Source organism: Ylistrum balloti, unplaced genomic scaffold (genome assembly GCF_031769215.1).
Source record: "Ylistrum balloti isolate Yb309-2 unplaced genomic scaffold, AGI_CSIRO_Ybal_v1 Utg370186, whole genome shotgun sequence".
NCBI lineage: Eukaryota > Metazoa > Mollusca > Bivalvia > Pectinida > Pectinidae > Ylistrum > Ylistrum balloti.
Window position 1 is genome coordinate 771,441 of NW_026782169.1, and position 23,711 is coordinate 795,151.

The 23,711-nt window shown below is 35.4% G+C and overlaps 1 protein-coding gene across 1 annotated transcript in view; it reads right to left on the minus strand.

Annotated features, from left to right (window-relative positions):
- Positions 1 to 23,711, minus strand: part of LOC132551200 (WD repeat-containing protein WRAP73-like) — a 53,853-nt gene that overhangs the window by 10,546 nt on the left and 19,596 nt on the right. The window contains exon 8 of the mRNA XM_060215312.1: positions 7,082 to 7,216. Within this exon, the coding sequence (XP_060071295.1) occupies positions 7,082 to 7,216 (135 nt within the window). The remainder of the gene's footprint in view (positions 1 to 7,081; positions 7,217 to 23,711) is intronic.

Genomic DNA, 23,711 nt, shown 5'->3' on the forward strand with positions numbered 1-23,711 from the left:
TACATCTAAACAGCCTGCCTTACCCCTTCCTCCTACATCTAAACAGCCTGCCTTACCCCTCCCTCCTACATCTAAACAGCCTGCCTTACCCCTCCCTCCTACATCTAAACAGCCTGCCTTACCCCTCCCTCCTACATCTAAACAGCCTGCCTTACCCCTCCCTCCTACATCTAAACAGCCTGCCTTACCCCTCCCTCCTACATCTAAACAGCCTGCCTTACCCCTCCCTCCTACATCTAAACAGCCTGCCTTACCCCTCCCTCCTACATCTAAACAGCCTGCCTTACCCCTCCCTCCTACATCTAAACAGCCTGCCTTACCCCTCCCTCCTACATCTAAACAGCCTGCCCTACCCCTCCCTCCTACATCTAAACAGCCTGCCTTACCCCTCCCTCCTACATCTAAACAGCCTGCCTTACCCCGCCCTCCTACATCTAAACAGCCTGCCTTACCCCTCCCTCCTACATCTAAACAGGCTGCCTTACCCCTCCCTCCTACATCTAAACAGCCTGCCTTACCCCTACCTCCTACATCTAAACAGCCTGCCTTACCCCTCCCTCCTACATCTAAACAGCCTGCCTTACCCCTCCCTCCTACATCTAAACATGCCTAAACTAAACAGCCTTACCCCTCCCTCCTACATCCCCTCCCTACCCCTCCCTCCTACATCTAAACAGCCTGCCTTACCCCTCCCTCCTACATCTAAACAGCCTGCCTTACCCCTCCCTCCTACATCTAAACAGCCTGCCTTACCCCTCCCTCCTACATCTAAACAGCCTGCCTTACCCCTCCCTCCTACATCTAAACAGCCTGCCTTACCCCTCCCTCCTACATCTAAACAGCCTGCCTTACCCCTCCCTCCTACATCTAAACAGCCTGCCTTACCCCTCCCTCCTACATCTAAACAGCCTGCCTTACCCCTCCCTCCTACATCTAAACAGCCTGCCTTACCCCTCCCTCCTACATCTAAACAGCCTGCCTTACCCCTCCCTCCTACATCTAAACAGCCTGCCTTACCCCTACCTCCTACATCTAAACAGCCTGCCCTACCCCTCCCTCCTACATCTAAACAGCCTGCCTTACCCCTCCCTCCTACATCTAAACAGCCTGCCTTACCCCTTCCTCCTACATCTAAACAGCCTGCCTTACCCCTTCCTCCTACATCTAAACACCCTTCCTCCTACATCTAAACAGCCTGCCTTACCCCTCCCTCCTACATCTAAACAGCCTGCCTTACCCCTTCCTCCTACATCTAAACAGCCTGCCTTACCCCTCCCTCCTACATCTAAACAGCCTGCCTTACCCCTCCCTCCTACAGTAAATTACATTCTCTTTCCTCTCCCTGGTACATGTTTCCTCCTGTGTTCCCTCTTTGCTATCTAAAATATTACCTGCACTGTATGTCACCAGACAATTTATGTGTTTGTACTCCAGACATTTTACAATAACTTGCAGCTGACCACATCTTCATCAAACTTGTACCACCTATCAGCCAAAATGTAATTACTGTGACTAAATTAATTACCAATATAATTAACTTCCCTCCTTCCATTACAGTAACTGTCCTTTAATTTGGATAATATTCAATGGATATTATTTAAATATTTAACTGGACATGAAATTTGGTATTTATGATTTCTCATCCTTACATTAGTTACATTAAATAATTCAGAAAGTGTTTAACATAATACTTCAAGATTTGTTGTAATTTCATTCATTTGCATACACCCTCCCTTTCACCTAAAAAATTGGGGTGGGAGTGGGGGGAGGGGATTATCTCAACTCTACACTAACAGCTAAGTCAATAATAAAGCCATCAAAATGCTAAGACATTTAACACCACATCACAGTACTACAACAAAATATGCATCCTGCAGAGAAGGTCAAAGGTCAAAATGATTAGCATATCTCTTAAAGGAAAACAGCATACCACTTGTAAATGGTGATTATTTATCAGAAAATTCACCTGATCATTACTTCTGACTTACAAATGTTTATAACATTAAGTGTAAAGGTAAGGTGACTACATTTTATTCCGACAAAATAATCTTATGCTCACTGACCAAGGTAAGTAATTGTTTTCATTTATATCATTTCATTCGTATTTAAAATCAGTTCTTTCATCCTGTTTTTCCTTCTTTCTTGTTTCTGTGATTCTTTCTGACAATCTAAAGGATGCTCACTTGACAACTTAATCAGTTGTGTAATATCTCTGATTTACTACATTGTTGTGGATTATATCAATTTTGATAAAGACATCTTGCTCTGATAAAGATCTCCAGCTTTCATAAAGACATCTTGCTTTGATAAAGATCTCCAGTTCTCATACAGATATCCAGCTTTCATAAAGACATCTTGCTTTGATAAAGATCTCCAGTTCTCATACAGATATCCAGCTTTCATAAAGACATCTTGCTCTGATAAAGATCTCCAGCTTTCATAAAGACATCTTGCTTTGATAAAGATCTCCAGTTCTCATACAGATATCCAGCTTTCATAAAGACATCTTGCTTTGATAAAGATCTCCAGTTCTCATACAGATATCCAGCTTTCATAAAGACATCTTGCTTTGATAAAGATCTCCAGCTTTCATAAAGACATCTTGCTTTGATAAAGATCTCCAGCTTTCATAAAGACATCTTGCTCTGATAAAGATATCCAGATTTCATAAAGACATCTTGCTTTGATAAAGATCTCCAGTTCTCATACAGATATCCAGCTTTCATAATGACATTCAGCTTTGATAAAGACATCCAGCTTTGATAAAGACATCCAGCTTTGATAAAGACATCCTGCTTTGATAAAGACATCCTACTTTGATAAAGACATCCTGCTTTGATAAAGACATCTTGCTTTGATAAAGACATCCTGCTTTGATAAAGACATCCAGTTTTGATAAAGACATCTTGCTTTGATAAAGACATCCTGCTTTGATAAAGACATCTTGCTTTGATAAAGATCTCCAGATAAGTACATTATATAAATTTGTGGAGGCATTCTTTTCATTGAATTCAATGGTACCGTATCTAAATCTATCTATCAAATATATATCCACAAAGTCATGAACAAATAAAAGTTGATATGAATTATAAAATACTTGTGGTTATGTGAGCAAGATTTAACCACAAAATTAATCACCAGTACCAACAAAAAAGTACATTTTTGGAAACCCATAAAATTTGAGCACCACAGAAATATATGATTTTTCAGTAAGTGTAATAGTCCAGATCACAGAGCTCCAGGCTGGACAGGGAATTGATCATATTGGTTACATCCTATCATTGATTTTGAAAAGACAATCATTTCCAATCCTATTAGTGCATCTCTGTTCTGATACATATAAACTTTCATTTTTTGATGCTAAATATGATTTTAAAAGTTTTGAAAGTAAACTTAACCATAGGTACTAGCCTCATCTATACTCATGTGCTACTGAGTTGGTTTTTATTTCAGCTTAAAGGATCTTCTTTAAAATGCTTACATGCAAGAGAGCACTGACACAAATTCCATGCGAAAATACTTTACTTGGAATAGATCAATTTTTTTTAAGACCTTGTTAAGAGTAATACTGTGACCATGGTTTTTTTTATAGGCAATAAACGTTTATTAATTGTAGGTGTCACCTTAATAATCTAAAACTTACATACATCAACTGAGTGTCAACAATTATCACTGCATTCAGGTGTCAGTCAATGAAGCATTTGTTATGTGTTGTTGACAATAGCACTGACGTAAGTTAAGTTTGGTAACGACGGCAGAAACTCGGGCCGAGACAACTGAAAGTAAAACTTCTCCTGGTCCATTACCATCTTACATCATTAACTCAGGGAGAAAAGTGCTAGGTACAAAGCATTAGCTGGTTAATGAGAAAGTACTTCATATACCTTAGATTGTGTGGATTGTGGCCTAGCTTTCCAGGTTTTAGAAATTACCTGACAATGTATATTAAATAGATTACTTAAAAGTGCATTTCCTGACAATCATTTTTAAATGGCAATGAAATAAAGTTGACCACAACTTGGTCACAGTCTACAGACATTAAAGCTTTGCCACAAATTTAAATGTCTCTTGAACATCAGATTTATGGTTCAGGAACATTTCCATGTTGGCACTTAATTAGGAGCTAAATTTAGAAAATATGCATCAGAAATGGTCACTGCAGGTATTGTACAGGTAGGTGACTGACCTGAAAACTAGCCGACATGATAATATAGAGACTGAAGAACAAGTATTTTAGCAATGATATATAATAGCAAAGCCAACAGAATATATTATACAAATTAAAATATTCCCTCTAAAAATATTTCACTAATTGATGATCTATTCATTTATCTATTTATTTATTTAACATGTTTCACATCCACTATTACAGCCTTTCTGCGTTTCAGCAGATAAATGATAGGAGTATATAGTATGAAGTAATGGAAGAAAGTGGGATACAGATATAAAGTCGTGAGGGGCCTTCTATACCACCAGCCCCATTAGTAATTTAATAACTTTTAATTAATAACGGTCTAATTTATCAATGATCTTATAATTTTAATCTCTTCACCTGACAAAATATCAAGTGTTCCATCTAATTTTCTGATATTTGGTAATGCATAATTATTTCTATGCTTATAAGGTCATCTGAGGTTTCAAAAATTTTGGCCACTTAACATCAATGATGAGTCCTAGAAGGATTAAACTGATGTATGATGCAGTTTAAGTTGTTATTTATCAATACAGTACTATGGTTCCTTCAAGCTTGATTTCAAAATTTTGACCACTTAACATCAAGGACGAAACTGCTGTATGATGCAGTTTAATTCTTTATTTTACTCTGCTGTCTCTGATTCTTAATTTGTATTGAAAGGTGTTCATCATTTTTGTGTATCATTTCTTCATTCTTAACAGGATATAGATTAAATCAACAAGAAGTCAACAAGATAACATTATTCCTTAAGACCCTGTTATCAAACGATAGCCAGGTACAAAGTGGAAAGTTCTGTTGACTTACTACAAGTTACCTGATGGGAAGCGACATCTGTCTCCTACTGACAACCACTGATAGGTTGACAACAGTGCTGTAAACACACACTATCTGTGATGTTTACATGTTTGTTTTTTATCATATATCTAGATCATTAGATACGTAAAAATTTCTTTTAGATTTATCTGATATGCTTGTAAATTAACACCATGAATCAAAAGTCTCTGTCTGGGGATGTTTGCTGGATGGTTACATTAACAGTATTACATAAACTTTTAAAAGCACTGAATCTGGACTAGACTGGGGCCATTTAACACTGAATCTGGACTAGACTGGGGCCACTTAACACTGAATCTGGACTAGACTGGGGCCATTTAACACTGAATCTGGACTAGACTGGGGCCATTTAACACTGAATCTGGACTAGACTGGGGCCACTTAACACTGAATCTGGACTAGACTGGGGCCACTTAACACTGAATCTGGACTGGGGCCACTTAACACTGAATCTGGACTAGACTGGGGCCACTTAACACTGAATCTGGACTAGACTGGGGCCACTTAACACTGAATCTGGACTAGACTGGGGCCACTTAACACTGAATCTGGACTAGACTGGGGCCATTTAACACTGAATCTGGACTAGACTGGGGCCATTTTACACTGAATCTGGATCAGACTGGGGCCATTTAACACAGACTCGAAATCAAACCAGAAAACAAAGACTGACGCACACAGTCAGATTAAACTACTGTGGTACATTTAGGAGATGAAAAATATTATTTTCTGTATTAGTTATCTCGAGCGCTAGTTATATTATTTAAAGTGCATGACTCACTATCTCAAACACTCAACATATTATCTGGAAGGCCAAACTGATATCTTGAAAGCTTGATACATTTTCTTGAGCGTTGAACAAAGAAGCATGACACTAATATATAGTGCAATGAATGAATTAATCAGTATTGAAATTTATACACTACATTTAAGTATCACACTTTTCTGTTGTGTGCTCCAGAAAATATGTAGAGTGTTTGAGAAGTGATGTTGAATGCTTCAGGTAACTAGTACAGGTAATAATAATATTTATGTCCTAAATGTACCACCATAGAAAACAAATATACAATATATGTAAATAATATCAAAATATCATCTGCACTTAAAATAATTATGTATCACATAATTTGATTAACTGATATGACCTCAATTAACATACACGTTAGGCAAACATCCCTTTTCGAAATTTACATCATTTCAAAGTAGAATAGTACACTTCCTTTTCATTTTCTGATTCTTAACCTAAACCAATCCTTTTGTTTACCTAAATAAATAATGTAGTACATCACATTTAACTCAATCTATATGTTACATTTAACATTATCAGTGCTTGTCCTCCGAATCCATGAGATCGCAATCATTATCAGCTAGCCACAGAGCCCACACTGACCCTAAGGGGTTTGTGCCGTGTCATTATCAGCCCTGGGGCTTGAAACTCCCAGGGATGTGACAGGTCCACAGTTTAACGACATGTAACCCTCAATTCTCGGTATACATCACACAACAAAGATAACTGTGTTGTGTTGGATTCTCAGGCTTATATAGCCAATATACCACGTGTCGTCAAAATACCATGCTACTCAAGGTATGTCTCATTTCAAGCCTTATTATTTAATTCCACATACTTCTTCTGAAAAGATTTTAAGATACTGATAATTTTTTATATAATTCTAAAATGAAACTGCCTTTCAGTTTTAACAGCAGGGATGTAAGACTTGATATGCTTTGTTTTATCGTGAATTCAATTACTGTACAGTAGAAATAGACCAGTAAAGTATGAAATATATCACATTAACATTGGGCAATTTTTTACTTGTTTGTGATCTTGCATTTTTGCCTCATTTAGGAAATAAAATTCATGAATGGGGAAAGAAATTTAAGTCGTAAATTGCAAGAAAAATTCAAGTTTTGTCCGAAAGATACAAAATAATTTTGAATGGGACTCGTTAATGGAACCTAAAATAGACATCTGAAAACAAGGTTTTTTTCTAGGTTCTATTAGCGTGAATATAAAGCAAGACTTAAATGCCTAGTAACACAGAGTTAGCATACCTTTTCATCATAGCTGCCGATCGCCAAGAATTGACTTGTAGGGCTCCATGCCACGCTTTTGATGCCCAAGGAATTATCATAGGCACTGTACTTAGCCAAACAACGCCCATCTACTGAGTAGAGCAAGATCTTGTACTGTAACATAAATACATCTATTTTACTTCAAACATACAAAACACATACAAAAAGCACTCGGGCAAATTATAAGTAAAATTTGTTGTCTTCATATTTCCATAAATATTTGTTGAAAAGCTAAAATATGTTGATTCAGTAAGTAAATTGTTTATCAAAATTGGGTCTGTAATGTACTTTGTGTCAAAAGCAGGTCTGTAATGTACTTTGTGTCAGAAGCAGGTCTGTAATGTACTTTCTGTCAGAAGCAGGTCTGTAATGTACTTTGTGTCAGAAGCAGGTCTGTAATGTACTTTCTGTCAGAAGCAGGTCTGTAATGTACTCTGTCAGAAGCAGGTCTGTAGTGTACTCTCTGTCAGAAGCAGGTCTGTAATGTACTTTGTGTCAGAAGCAGGTCTGTAATGTACTTTCTGTCAGAAGCAGGTCTGTAATGTACTTTGTGTCAGAAGCAGGTCTGTAATGTACTTTGTGTCAGAAGCAGGTCTGTAATGTACTTTCTGTCAGAAGCAGGTCTGTAATGTACTCTCTGTCAGAAGCAGGTCTGTAATGTACTTTGTGTCAGAAGCAGGTCTGTAATGTACTCTCTGTCAGAAGCAGGTCTGTAATGTACTTTGTGTCAGAAGCAGATCTGTAATGTACTTTGTGTCAGAAGCAGGTCTGTAATGTACTTTGTGTCAGAAGCAGGACTGTAATGTACTTTGTGTCAGAAGCAGGTCTGTAATGTACTTTGTGTCAGAAGCAGGTCTGTAATGTACTTTGTGTCAGAAGCAGGTCTGTAATGTACTCTCTGTCAGAAGCAGGTCTGTAATGTACTTTCTGTCAGAAGCAGGTCTGTATTGTCCTCTCTGTCAGAAGCAGGTCTGTAATGTACTTTCTGTCAGAAGCAGGTCTGTAATGTACTCTCTGTCAGAAGCAGGTCTGTAATGTACTTTCTGTCAGAAGCAGGTCTGTAATGTACTTTCTGTCAGAAGCAGGTCTGTAATGTACTTTCTGTCAGAAGCAGGTCTGTATTGTCCTCTCTGTCAGAAGCAGGTCTGTAATGTACTTTCTGTCAGAAGCAGGTCTGTAATGTACTTTCTGTCAGAAGCAGGTCTGTATTGTCCTCTCTGTCAGAAGCAGGTCTGTAATGTACTTTGTGTCAGAAGCAGGTCTGTAATGTACTCTGTCAGAAGCAGGTCTGTAATGTACTTTTTGTCAGAAGCAGGTCTGTAATGTACTCTGTCAGAAGCAGGTCTGTAATGTACTCTCTGTCAGAAGCAGGTCTGTAATGTACTCTGTCAGAAGCAGGTCTGTACTGTACTCTGTTAGAAGCAGGTCTGTAATGTACTCTGTCAGAAGCAGGTCTGTAATGTACTCTGTCAGAAGCAGGTCTGTAATGTACTTTGTGTCAGAAGCAGGTCTGTAATGTACTCTGTCAGAAGTAGGTCTGTAATGTACTTTGTGTCAGAAGCAGGTCTGTAATGTACTCTGTCAGAAGCAGGTCTGTAATGTACTCTGTCAGAAGCAGGTCTGTAGTGTACTCTCTGTCAGAAGCAGGTCTGTAGTGTACTCTCTGTCAGAAGCAGGTCTGTAATGTACTCTGTCAGAAGCAGGTCTGTACTGTACTCTGTTAGAAGCAGGTCTGTAATGTACTCTGTCAGAAGCAGGTCTGTAATGTACTCTGTCAGAAGCAGGTCTGTAATGTACTCTGTCAGAAGTAGGTCTGTAATGTACTCTCTGTCAGAAGTAGGTCTGTAATGTACTTTTTGTTAGAAGCAGGTCTGTAATGTAAGGAAACAATACATGAATAGGACTGTGGATAAGACCAATCCATGTTAATTAGAACAAATCTGATAATTAATGCTGCAAAAGGAATTATAAAGCCTCAAATTGATCCCTGCTGAAAGCCTGAAATACTACTTTCCAGAGTATTGTACCTTTTTTTTCTAAATTATAAATATTTGATATCTCATTGTTTCCATCTGTTTTATATACCAAGGAAACAGGTACAAAACTTTGTAAGTTGTATGCATGTGCAGGATTTTTCTTAAAACTCTTCAAGACAAACATTTTTTGACCAGCTACCTCAGGTAAACAGCCATGGTGATAAACCTATCTCCTCTCCCATGTGACCAACATGGTAGGAACATTTTCATTGGTTGAAATTTAAATAATGACCTTCATATGAACTTTGTGATAATGTTTAAATAAACATTTATGACATTCTTTCAATTCTTTTGTAAGTATCGATAATGATGAAAATAACTTTTCCTAAGACTGGTCAAAATTAATATGGTGATAATTTTACTCAATATTTCTTTCTTTGATGATGTCACAATGCATGGAACTGAGAAGTTACAACATCACCATGAAACAATGGACCCTTCAAACAAACCCAGCCCTACTTGATCATATTACAGGTGTGTCATATCCAAACTTTAAATAATGGGTATTATCACACAGGTAACATGATAGTTATAAGATCAATCAGAATTAACCGACATCACTGCAGTCATTAAACCTCATTACTTTGTCCAATAAACACTATTAAGTCATAAGTAGTTCAAAACACTGAAAATTATCAAATTGGCATTCTGTAATTTTAACTCTTCATAAAGCATCACTTGAAGTTGTTTATCAGGAAAACAAGCACTTGTAAATCAATGATCCTGTGACATGTTGCTGCTGATGGGAACCACTTACTGTTCAATTAGCACTCACATACAACGATCTATTGGTCTCATCTCCATAAATATTTAATTATCAAATTACACCTAAAACATATATGCTACATGTTTTGACAAACACATACAACTGTTAATTGTTTAAATGATATGTAAATTCCATATTAAGCCCTGAGTAATCAATAAATCTTGGTATACCTCTTATGATTCTGCAATACTATATAGCATTTCTACATATAACAATACTGGGTCACATCCCTAGACATCAATATAACCTCTCACATCCCTACACATCACTATGACCTCTCACATCCCTACACATCACTATGACCTCTCACATCAATAGACATCACTATAACCTCTCACATCCCTACACATCACTATAACCTCTCACATCCCTACACATCACTATAACCTCTCATATCCCTACACATCACTATAACCTCTCACATCCCTACACATCACTATAACCTCTCATATCCCTACACATCACTATAACCTCTCACATCCCTACACATCACTATAACCTCTCACATCCCTACACATCACTATAACCTCTCACATCCCTACACATCACTATAACCTCTCACATCCCTACACATCACTATGACCTCTCACATCCCTACACATCACTATAACCTCTCATATCCCTTCACATCACTATAACCTCTCACATCCCTACACATCACTATAACCTCTCACATCCCTACACATCACTATATAACCTCTCACATAACCTCTACACATCACTATATCACTATAACCTCATCACTATAACCTCTCACACATCACATCACTATAACCTCTCACATCCCTACACATCACTATAACCTCTCACATCACTACACATCACTATTACCTCTCACATCCCTACACATCACTATAACCTCTCACATCCCTACACATCACTATAACCTCTCACATCCCTACACATCACTATAACCTCTCACATCCCTACACATCACTATAACCTCTCACATCCCTACACATCACTATAACCTCTCACATCCCTACACATCACTATAACCTCTCACATCCCTACACATCACTATAACCTCTCACATCAATAGACCTAACCTCTCACATCCCTACACATCACTATAACCTCTCACATCCCTACACATCACTATAACCTCTCACATCACTACACATCACTATAACCTCTCACATCCCTACACATCACTATAACCTCTCACATCCCTACACATCACTATAACCTCTCACATCCCTACACATCACTATAACCTCTCACATCCCTACACATCACTATAACCTCTCACATCCCTACACATCACTATAACCTCTCACATCCCTACACATCACTATAACCTCTCACATCCCTACACATCACTATAACCTCTCACATCCCTACACATCACTATAACCTCTCACATCCCTACACATCACTATGACCTCTCACATCCCTACACATCACTATGACCTCTCACATCAATAGACCTCACTATCACATCTCTACACATCACTATAACCTCTCATATCCCTACACATCACTATAACCTCTCACATCCCTACACATCACTATAACCTCTCACATCCCTACACATCACTATAACCTCTCACATCAATACACATCACTATAACCTCTACACATCACTATAACCTCTCACATCCCTACACATCACATCCCTACACATCACTATAACCTCTCACATCCCTACACATCACTATAACCTCTCACATCAATACACATCACTATAACCTCTCACATCAATAGACCTCACTATAATCTCTCACATCCCTACACATCACTATGACCTCTCACATCCCTACACATCACTATAACCTCTCACATCCCTACACATCACTATAACCTCTCACATCCCTACACATCACTATAACCTCTCACATCAATAGACCACACTATAACCTCTCACATCAATAGACCTCACTATAACCTCTCACATCAATAGACATCACTATATCCTATCAGAACAATTCAAGTACATCCAAGGATTCTTTTTCTTAGATATCTGAAGCATATTGTTATACCAAAATTTAAACCCTCCATAAAACTATCATCTAACACATTACTATTCAACATCAATCTCTGTGTGGTCTTGTGCCCAAATGGAAATGAGGTGAAAAAGATTACATGTACTTTTGTAAGAAAGACTAACCAATAGTGATAGGTAAAGCAATTGAAAAGTCTGAATGGGTATTTAAATCTGTATTAGAATTTGTGACCTTCAATTTGGCAGAAAGTCACCTTGATAAACATTTATTAAAACTACCGTCAGTCCTCTAACAATGTTGATTGTTTAGAATAAACACTTATGTGTGACATTATTCCTAGTGAACAAGAAATCATCAACTAAAAACATTATCAATTGACGAGAAGCTATCAGTGAATATCAGATTTCAAATATTTCTGAAAAAATAACAATGCCTCATCAGATTTTATCGATAGACTTCATTTCCGATATTTTCTTCTCATACATTTTAATTGCCACTAAGGTATCTTTTCTGGTCTAGGCCTACACAGCCTCAGGTATGACATATACTGTTGCTCTTACCCATGGCGACTTGTGTTTCTCAGGAAGCTGAGAAATGGACAGGTCTATGCCGTTATGGTAGCGTTTTTGGGCAAGATGCTTTATCCTAACTGTTCTGGACATGTGACATGTGATGGGCCTCTCATATGTGGTTCTGTGAGGTAGCCACCATCTCCCAAGAAAACACCACCTCAAATGACCCTGGTTATTCATTGGGTGATGTGGGTTATAAGCCTAGCAAACAAATGTTAACCACTTTTCTGTCAAAATAAAGTCAATATTTTTTCCAATTTTTCAATAGACATCTCATCCTGATTTTTTCAATTCAGTTTGATTCTTGACCTGTACAACAAAATGTCAATTGACCTGCTTACTGGTTAAATATCTTATGCTGGTATTTTCCATGTTAAAACCATTGTGCTGAATAGAAGTTTTTTCTAATTACATCAGCAGTCCAGATCACCCATTTTGCTTCGATAATGTTCTAAAATATGTAACAAATGATCTGTTTACACTAAAATATTCAGAACTATTAACAAATATTTTTCCTTGAGGAAAATAAAATCAGAAATGTGATTTAAAGCCTTGTCTCAATTTAGATTTTCTCCACTATATGTTGGTATATGAAATCCAGCTTCCATGTATTTTTTTTTTTTATTGAAAATTTTCAAAAATGTCTTTAACTCTACCTTTCAAGGTGAAATAAAATTCAGCGAAGCAAGGATATGTAATTTCAGAAACATAATTACAAATATACTGTACATGAAATGACTGTCAATAAACAACCAACAAGAAAATTTTCAATTTAAATCATCATTATGGCTGGTATGTATGATAAAAACCTTTACGACAAATGGGAGGTCAACCTTAATCAGACAGGTGTCCTAACCAAACAAAACGTTGGGGGTGTTGACGACCAAACAAAACCTCAGAAGTGTTCACATCATACAAAACACTAAAGGAATATCTCTGACTGAACAAAACCACGTCCCCATTCAAAATATTGACATACGGGGAGGGTTCACATTTCTGTATATTGGAAACACAACGCACTGATGCGATAAATGACAATAGATCTTTTTGTATACATTCGATCACTTTGACATCGTTCTAAACATGAAACATGTTTAATGATCTGAAGAAACCATATATCTTCCTTTTCACAAGTTAAATGTTTCCAACAAAATATCTCCATTTATAAATGGAAAAATGGCCCCAAAAAGAAGGTTCTGATAGGGAATTTTGTCAAGTTATTGCTTTCCAACACTGACAAATATCTCTGAAAATGAGCAAGTTATTGCTTTCCAACACTGACAAATATCTCTGAAAATGAGCAAGTTATTGCTTTCCAACACTGACAAATATCTCTGAAAATGAGCAAGTTATTGCTTTCCAACACTGACAAATATCTCTGAAAATGAGCAAGTTATTGCTTTCCAACACTGACAAATATCTCTGAAAATGAGCAAGTTATTGCTTTCCAACACTGACAAATATCTCTGAAAATGAGCAAGTTATTGCTTTCCAACACTGACAAATATCTCTGAAAATGAGCAAGTTATTGCTTTCCAACACTGACAAATATGAAAATGAGCAAGTTATTGCTTTCCAACACTGACAAATATCTCTGAAAATGAGCAAGTTATTGCTTTCCAACACTGACAAATATCTCTGAAAATGAGCAAGTTATTGCTTTTTAACACTGACATATATCTCTGAAAATGAGCAAGTTATTGCTTTCCAACACTGACATATATCTCCGAAAATGAAAGTTTAAAAACAACATTTTTTGTATTCATTCATACCGTTGTGGGATTCCTTTTTTTCTGTATTAATTTTTTGTTTGTTTCTTTTGTTTTGTTCTTGTCACCTTTTTGTACAAAACATCTGTGAGCTTTCCTATGTAACAGGTACTTGTTAATCCAACCTTTTAAGGATATAAACTACCCATTTTTTATCCCTATTTAAGACCTACTTTATTTGGAAGTCTTCTAAAATGCATTGTGCTAAATAACTGTACAAAATTGATGAAAATTTAAAGATGCTGGCAACACTAACAATACCTTTTTGATGTGTAATAACAGTGACCTTCACTACAAATTTATGAATGTACCCGTACAATACTGCTGAAGTACAAATTGTTACTGGCGGCCGACAAAGCTAGCGGTATCTATCTTTGTGTATGATCATAACTCACAAATGTCTGAATAGTTATGAATTCTAAAGAAAAAGCTTTCAGAAAAGCCATGAAGTTTTACTACACATTCACAACAGCAACAAATCAATACAACTTGACCTCATTAAAATTTACCATTATTCCACTTACAAATAACAATATTTTTCATATTCAATTAAAATTCACTATTATTTCATTAAAATTTAATAATAATTTTCATTTTTAATTTCAATTCACCTTTACTAAATTAAAATCTTGCAGTTATTTTATATCTAAAATTGAAAAAGATTTAACAAGGTAACACATATTTCTCATTTTGACGTCACACTGACAACTTCTCTAGTCTTTTACACCCTCCAGAGAGCCAGAAGTGGACGACAAACCCTTAAGTCACCAAACCATCTATCCATTTGACCCTGAAGTAGACATACCTAGCAACATTAAAGCCTGAATTTGAATTTTCAAAAGAACATTACAATTCTGATGACTCGTTAATGTATTGCTAATAGAATTGTAAAGCTACAATAGATTTGTCAAAGGTGATACGACAGCTACCCCATTTGTTTCTGTCGCCACTGGTCGTAAGCGTGAGGCCGAACAACGTTTAACAATGATCATTTATCTCAGTTCATCAACTAGTCAATGGACACATCACACAACTGCTGAATATTCTGGGTATGAATCACAAAATTTAACTTCAGTGGGCAATTAAATTTCAGGGACAACAAAAGATTGTCAATCACACAGAAATACATGTATCACCTTCTGAAATTTGTGTCTTCATATTTGGTAACTTAAACTAATCTTGAAAATATTTGCAGCATGAAATGACACAATTTGAAATTTCTTTTTCAGAATTATTAAGTGTTTAAAAACGTTTTTTATTTCCTTTTCAAAATGTTCATTTCTCATAAAGAAACTTAATATACTCTAAACAACACAGACATCTTTAATATGTAGATATGTTCCGGCTGAATGACTTCAAGATAAATATCCTTACAAAACAACAACATAGACTTTCCGTGCAAAAAAGCAATGTTTCAAGAAAATTGAGAAAAAGTATCTGTGAATTTCATCAAGTTAAAATTAATTTAATTCCTAAGTGTTATGGGGTAGTTTCAGGTAACATCAATAAAATTAACTCAACTTCTAAGTCACATATACACAAAATTCTATATACCAGCAGTAAGTATAAGCATTTAACAATAAGCATAGGACTGTGACAAATAAACAGAACATTTCAGTAAGATTTAAAAATTAACTTCAGAACTAGCTTTTAAAAATCGAAAATTTAAAAACCAATTGACAATATTAGGTTTTTTAGAGGTATTTTAACTAGGAAGTTTGAAACCATAGCAATTTGAACCTACAAGTCCATTCCTGTATGTGAAATCTATGATATTCGAAGTAACCTTGACGATATTCAGTTAACCTTTAAATGGCGTGGATCTAAGGTTACAGGAGAACATATAGTTGACGTAAGACATAAAGTACAGATAATGAAACTTACTTAACAGTATGTATAAAAAGCTACAGATCTTAAAGCTCGTTTTAAAAACTCAAAACTACAATCTTCAAAAACTACACAGAAAATTCTTTTTTCAGTTATTTTACCTGTCAAAATTCTACAGACAAAACATTAATTCAATACTTATGTCCATTCAAGAAAAACAACATGGATAAATCTGGGATTACCCTTTGAATGCACAATATATGATTATTTCAAAAAGAAGAAAAGACTCCATTTAAATATCATGATTAATGTTATTCAGTCTAATGACCATCTACTAATTGGCATCGCTACAGGAACCACTTATAACCTGGGTATTGTTCTTTTTAGCGACTTAGCTACATTTAGCTACTAAATTTAGCAATGTAGTTTAGCACACACAAGCCTATAAATAGATAACACTTGAAAATGAATGACAGGGAAATGAAGCTGAAAGATTCTGTTTTACCTATTTTTCACATACTACACTGTACCCAAATATATTTCCTCCCTAACACATTAGCCTAAGAGGCAAACACATGGATATAATTAAAGGCATTTGTTTAATTTGCATTTTTACTGAATTGCACTCAAGATGGGTAGTGATATATCCAGGTTGCACGCCTAGATAGACTCAGTAACATGCCACATGCAAGTTACAATATTTGTCTGTGCTTGCTAATTTCAATCAGATGTCACCATCCAGATAAATCTATTTCTAGGTGTCATCTTTCAGCACCGTTAGGTATCTCTGGAGGGGAATGAATGTATAATTAATGGTTTCAAATTATCTCCGGGTACAATTCTACAGCATGACAATACAGATATCACTTTACATTGTAACAGCCATCATTTTAAACTAAGGAAATTCAAACTTAAATCATGCTGACTCTGATGAACATCCGCTCCCAGATACAAATAGTCAAAAAATATAGTGTATAATGTATTCACTTCACAATAATTAAGTAACATCAGAACTTGTTTTATAATCTTTGTCGTCACTTCTTCTTTCCCGTAAATAACAACTGTGACCTTATTTGGACAGAATGTTTAGTATTCAAAAATTTATTTATCAAGAGTGGTTTTTTTTCAAATCTTTATATCTTGACACTTATTTGTCTTACAAAGCTATGGTCGGCATACACAAGAATATTTATCATCTGTTTAAGGACAGTGATAGTTCAGTCAGTAGCGTATTGGCCTACTAAACCTTAGATCAAAATCTGTGGTACGTGAAATTCCATGCTCCTAACATTTGACAAATCGTGTTTGTTATGAACCTGAGAAACAGACTGGTATGTACTTTCATGGTTCAGTCCTTGAGAAAGACACTTTACCCTGATTGCTCTGTACAGCATGTGATGGGCAGTTCAGTAAGGTAGCCCTCAACTTAGCCATCAACTATTGCAAGACCCTGCCTTAAAATGAACCTCACTGTTCATGGAACAATAAACCCAGCAAACATTTGAACTGTATTCCTATTTAACACTTTTTGTGCTGAAATTACTGCACTAAAATATAATGGTATTAAATGCAGTTTCTACATGCTCCTTATATAGCGAGTATTAAGGTTGTACAAATTTATAACCGACTAATTTACCAATATGTGATAATGTACTAAAATTTCTTTGCACTTAATTCAGTATGTTTACAATATTGAATTCTACGTTTCAGGTATACCACAAGGTACTTCATTTGATTCAACTCTTATTAATTATGCAGTTCTTTTAAATTCTATCACTTGAAAACATCATCAGCATAGTCTTCTTCATTTTCCAAAGTCTTGCTAATAGGATCTCATGGCCTTATCATCTTCTGTTTTACCCAACCTCAAGATAGTCATCTTGGATTATGTAAACATACATACTTAAGGCGTAATCTTATTTAAGCTCTTTTTGCGCTGAAAGTATTGTAAATAATATTTGATTATGCTAATTGCAGTCTCTTTATGCTGCTTATATGATAATTAATGTGGCTGTGCAAATTTATCATTATGCTCATATGCAAAAAAACAATAATGCACAAAATTTTATATTAATGAAACATGTTTATAGTATTTTAACAACCTGTCTAATCGGATCCCAGTATCATTAAGCAGTCCTTTCTAATGCGACCTCAAATATTTCGTTTTACCTGACATGGTATCTTTAAGACAGGTAGCTAATTGTAGTGTATAGCTGTTTCATAAACCACAATAAGTTTTCTTGTATCCTCACATCAATTACCCCTTTTCATTCGAAATTTATGTTATTGAGCTAAAATACTCAATAAATGAGCCTAAATATTGTGTCAAATCTGTAAGTAAAGACAACATCATTTCACAACAAACTGTTCGACAGCAACGTAAACGTGTGTCTGAAGACAGAAACGCTGTATTATACTACTTACAAAATAATGTCTTTCAAATTGGAATATTTCAATGCATACAAGTAGATTTTCTATACACACTTCTACCTTGTCAACAATTTACATGTTATACAGGTACATGAAAAGGTTTGAAGTACAAATTACACCAACAATGTGGACACGTGGAGGCCTCAATACCCCTCAACAGTTTTTACTTCATAATATCTACAACTGTAGATTTTCCAGCACTGTAAATGTTTCTGTACATACATTCAAAAGAATACCTAACTGGGCCAGACGTTACAGTGGGAGATTTGAATACTTTAATCGTTAACAGGTGGAAAATAACCTTGTGGTAAAGGTGAAAGACAAGAACTGTATCTGATGACTGGCAGTTTGCCAGAAGTAACTGTTCTAGTCAAACAGGTAGACAAAATATCCCGCTAGGTTATGCTTGCTTATCACATCCCGTTAAGTTACGCATAGTTATCACTCAAACATAGGTACATGTACCCATATATTTGTCCTATTTTACTTGAAACGGCTACGGCTGCTGTTTCAATTACTGCATAACTTAATTTGTAATACCATTCTCAAAATACAACAATAAAATATATCTGAAGCGATTCCCATGATTTATATTTCAACATAAGTTGTAACATGTTTAAAACGAAATTAAGAAAACATGAATTTGCACAATGTACTGAAGATTCTATAAATATCATGTACGCATGCATAGAATTTGTCACATTTTTTTTGCCTCAAACTGGCTTTATATTCTCCTTATTCAAATTTTCCGTTTGCTCTTTTTGTTGTGGAATATCATGATCGTGTAGTAAAAATAGGACAAACTTGATTTTCAATTCTTATCTTAAAAAAAAACATGAACTATTCATCTTTAATATAATATAAATTCTCTGATGTATTGACCAATTTACAATACTAAGTATAATATTGCTTAATTAATGAATAAACAGAAAAGTGGCTTCATTGAAATCTTCAAAATTTCACCAGTGGTTTTAAGTTCTCTATCTTCTCTGATTTGTCTGTTTTAACACAATTTGAAAGAAATAATTTGAAACGTTACCAGATCTTTTGATATGAAGGTTACATGCTTTCTTTGCCAGTAATATCATTAATTTATATCAGTTTGCATTACAAACTTCACCAAAATATTGTAAAATCATAAATTTTTGTGGGTCCCTAATTTTCATTGATTTCAGAAACTCTTAGATTTGTATTTGTATCAGTAGATTTCTAGAACTATCCATGAAAATAAGTGTCCACAAACTAGGATTTGAAAAAAACAACATGAAAATTAAACCCCACAAAAATATATGATTTTACAGTAAGTCAAATTTACATAAAGGTTTAAAGGTTAAGTCTGACCACTGAAACTATCTGTATTACATACAATATCATATGTACAACAAATAATTTGTATGCCATATGTTTTCGATTGTGGGGAAAATAATCACATAAACAAAAGTTTACTTTCAAATATGTTGTACAGGTGGGTTACAGTATGTAACAATATAATTATTAATTTTGTAAAATTGAAATGCAATAACCTTATCAAAAGCAATTTTATTTAGCTACTTCCTTGTAACAGAAGACTTTTTTCACATATAAGCAGTGAGGTATGCACTATAACAATGATGTAGGATTTGAAATTTAAACATCTGAAAAACAACTTTGTGCATGTACAAAACACATCTCCTAAAAAAACTGTATCAGATGGGTGGAAATGAACCAGTCATGTCAGTTAATATATATTCAAAACTTTAAAACTCATTTATACACTATGACAGCAAGAATATGACTGGCTCATCTTAAATGTTACTATGGCAACACGCATCAACAAAGTCTTGTCATCAACCGATGAGGTTACATCACGGATTTGGTGTAGGTATACACCTTACCTATCATACATTTTACGCTTCAATAACTTCCTGTATAGAAGGCCTAACTCTCTAGGTGTTGTGTTTCGCTAACCTCTCAACCCTTCTCTCCGCATGCTTTGAAGACTTGGTAATGCTTTGTCCTTATATTCCTACATTAACTAGAGACAGGAGAACACAAACACACAAATATACATTTACACCACATGTTTATGTCCAGATCCCGATATATCGTAAACAAAAGTTGTCACCTGTAGTAACTTTTAACCACATACGAGCCTCCCTACAGATATGCCATGCGATAAGTGGATTCATTGAAGAGTGACAGTGTCAATTCGAGCATGACCAACTCTATTTCAAACTAATGAGGATACACAATTTCTCCCTACAGTGAATTAGCTGAGGAGCCGATAGATAACACAGGTATATGAGCATTTGTCTGAATCCGTCCACAACAACAGAAGTAGACTGTGTGTTTCCTACGGAAGATACCGTAAACATATCCGTCCAAGGAGGAATCTGTGAATTTTGTGTTCCCGAAGGAGTTCAGATATTCCATCCGTCCATCACTGGGAGTACACTTCTGTACCTCTATGCCGTCCGAAATGCCTGAAACAACCCCAATCAGCAATGCCCCTCAAGTGCCTATCTGGAATGTCCGTCCACAGATTCCCTACGGAGGAGGGGGAGGAATAAACCCACACATACCCACCCCTCCCCCATCATGTATGCAGAATTCGTCCTACAACTACAACCCTAACTGCAGGTAAGAAATGTTTACAATATTTCTCCCCTCCATGTACCAATCAATAATGACCTCAATATGATATTACGTAGTATCGCAAAATCACTTTTTATTTCAGGCAGCGGAACTTCGTTATTCACTGATAAATTGTTGAACATCGTGAGAGTTACTTGTACCACAACACTTTTGTTGGCACAGGTATCTGATAGACAGTTTAAGCTGGGTTGTAACTTCTACAAATCTACAGATAATACGATTACTTTGTCATACCTTTTCTGTTAACATCCCTGTATCCTGCATCCATACTTTTCCTTAATACGGATAAATCCTTACTGTCTTGTATGCATACACAGTATGGATGTCGCCTCCACAACTGAATTTAATTTCATTTACATCTGCTTAAGTTTAATTGACTTTGGCTCAATATTGATCGCCAAGTGATTGGAATTCATACATAAATATTCAATGTTAGAACTTGTTGAATCGAGATATGGCCCGATTACTTCTGGAACTAGCATGTGGGCGATTAAGGTTCACAGTTAGTTCAGGCATGTTCCACTTCTTGATTAAAATTTTAAAATATTGAAATAAATTTATCATAATTACACTACCACAACATGCACTGTTTACAGTTAGTTCAGGCATGTTATGATTTTGATAAAAATTCTAAAATGAATATCGAAATAAGTTAATCAAAATTACACTTGAAATCCTCCATAGAAAATATATATCAATTTAAATAATCATTAAAACGGTCCATTACTGGGCAATAAAACTATTTAGGTGCATTTACTGATTAATTAACTGAAAATCAACCAATTAATTGTTAATTAAGGATTAAAATAGATAATCTGATTTCTTAATGGCTTCGGAGTAAATGGACACACCACAGGATCTGATCCAAACTGGGACACATTCTGGTGTGTTAGGAGAAAAATCTTGACAATTCATACCCGTGACTATAAGCCACTTTAGCTTTTGTCAATTGAACCTGGCTAGAACAGGTTACTTTTGTGGATAAGCTTGGTTCTGTATTATTATAACCTGACTTGTATAAGGCAGAGTACTGTCTGTTGGTGTCTGGCTTCCTTATAACACCGATATTCTCTCCATTGTTGTTCCAAGCTGATTAAAGCGAAGTTCATGATTTATAAGATACTTTAGATAGTAATCTGTATTTTTTTTAAACCAAAATTCCAAGGATTAAAGTCGAAGTCATCAGTGATTTATGATGGGTATGAGCATGAATTTCTACACGACATGGATCTGTTATAAATATACCATAAAGAAGGACTTCTGATAAATTCCTCTGCGATATTTCATATCTCCTACAATTACAACACAAAAAGATCTTATAAAATTACCTATCATCTCAACTTAAGTTTGATCATTCTAAAGATTGTTGTATGAATGTAAAGTCTTTTTATCTATTTCTTTAAAGATTATGATTTTTTATTGATGCACATAGAAATATCACAATGAAAAAGCAGTAGACCTTTCATCTAAATATGATAAACATTACTGTACTAAACTCACATGGCATTTATCAGCAGTAGAGCAGGAGTTCTATATTTCAGTGGCAGTGCTAAATTTACATTTGATTTATCAATGACTTTAATCTATGTACAACCCAAATATGGAGAGATAACACCTATCCTTGTTCCTTATTTAGTATTCAAATTTGTATACGTTCTTTTCCTCGCCAACAACCCTACACTGAACAAATATTTTTGTTTTAACCGCATACTGAAATCTAATACATTTAACTCCCTGTGTATAGGTACTTTTAAACAATATTTGAGAACTCAAACGTGAGTGACCATTTCCACCTTATGTATTATGGAATACAAAGCTGTATATCATTATGTACTGTTAGAGTCCTGTCAATGAGATCGGGAATCTTTAAATCTTACTCCAGGTGTAAAGTGGCTGAAAGGCAACAGGTGACTTACTCTGCCACTGAACATTAAACAACATTCCGGAAACATTACAAAACAGCAATCCAAAATTCTTATTCAAAGTCGAGAAGAGGGAGCTTATCACAAAACAAGACAATAAGCCCAATTCTTATTCACAGTCAAGAGGGGTGGGTGGGAGGAGTTTATCACAAGATAATAAGCCCAAATATATCAATTCTTATTCAAAGTCAAGTGTAGATTTATTACAAGACAATAAGCCATATAGTTACTTATTCATAGTCAAGTGTAGATTTATCACAAGACAATAAGTCATATAGTTACTTATTCATAGTCAAGTGTAGATTTATCACAAGACAATAAGCCATATAGTTACTTATTCATAGTCAAGTGCAGACTTATTACAAGACAATAAGTCATGTAGTTACTATTCATAGTCAAGTGCAGACAATAAGCCATATAGTTACTATTCATAGTCAAGTGCAGACTTATTACAAGACAATAAGTCATATAGTTACTTATTCATAGTCAAGTGCAGACTTATTACAAGACAATAAGCCATATAGTTACTTATTCATAGTCAAGTGTAGACTTATCACAAGACAATAAGCCATATAGTTACTATTCATAGTCAAGTGCAGACTTATTACAAGACAATAAGCCATATAGTTACTATTCATAGTCAAGTGTAGATTTATTACAGGACAATACAAGACAATAAGCCATATAGTTACTTATTCATAGTCAAG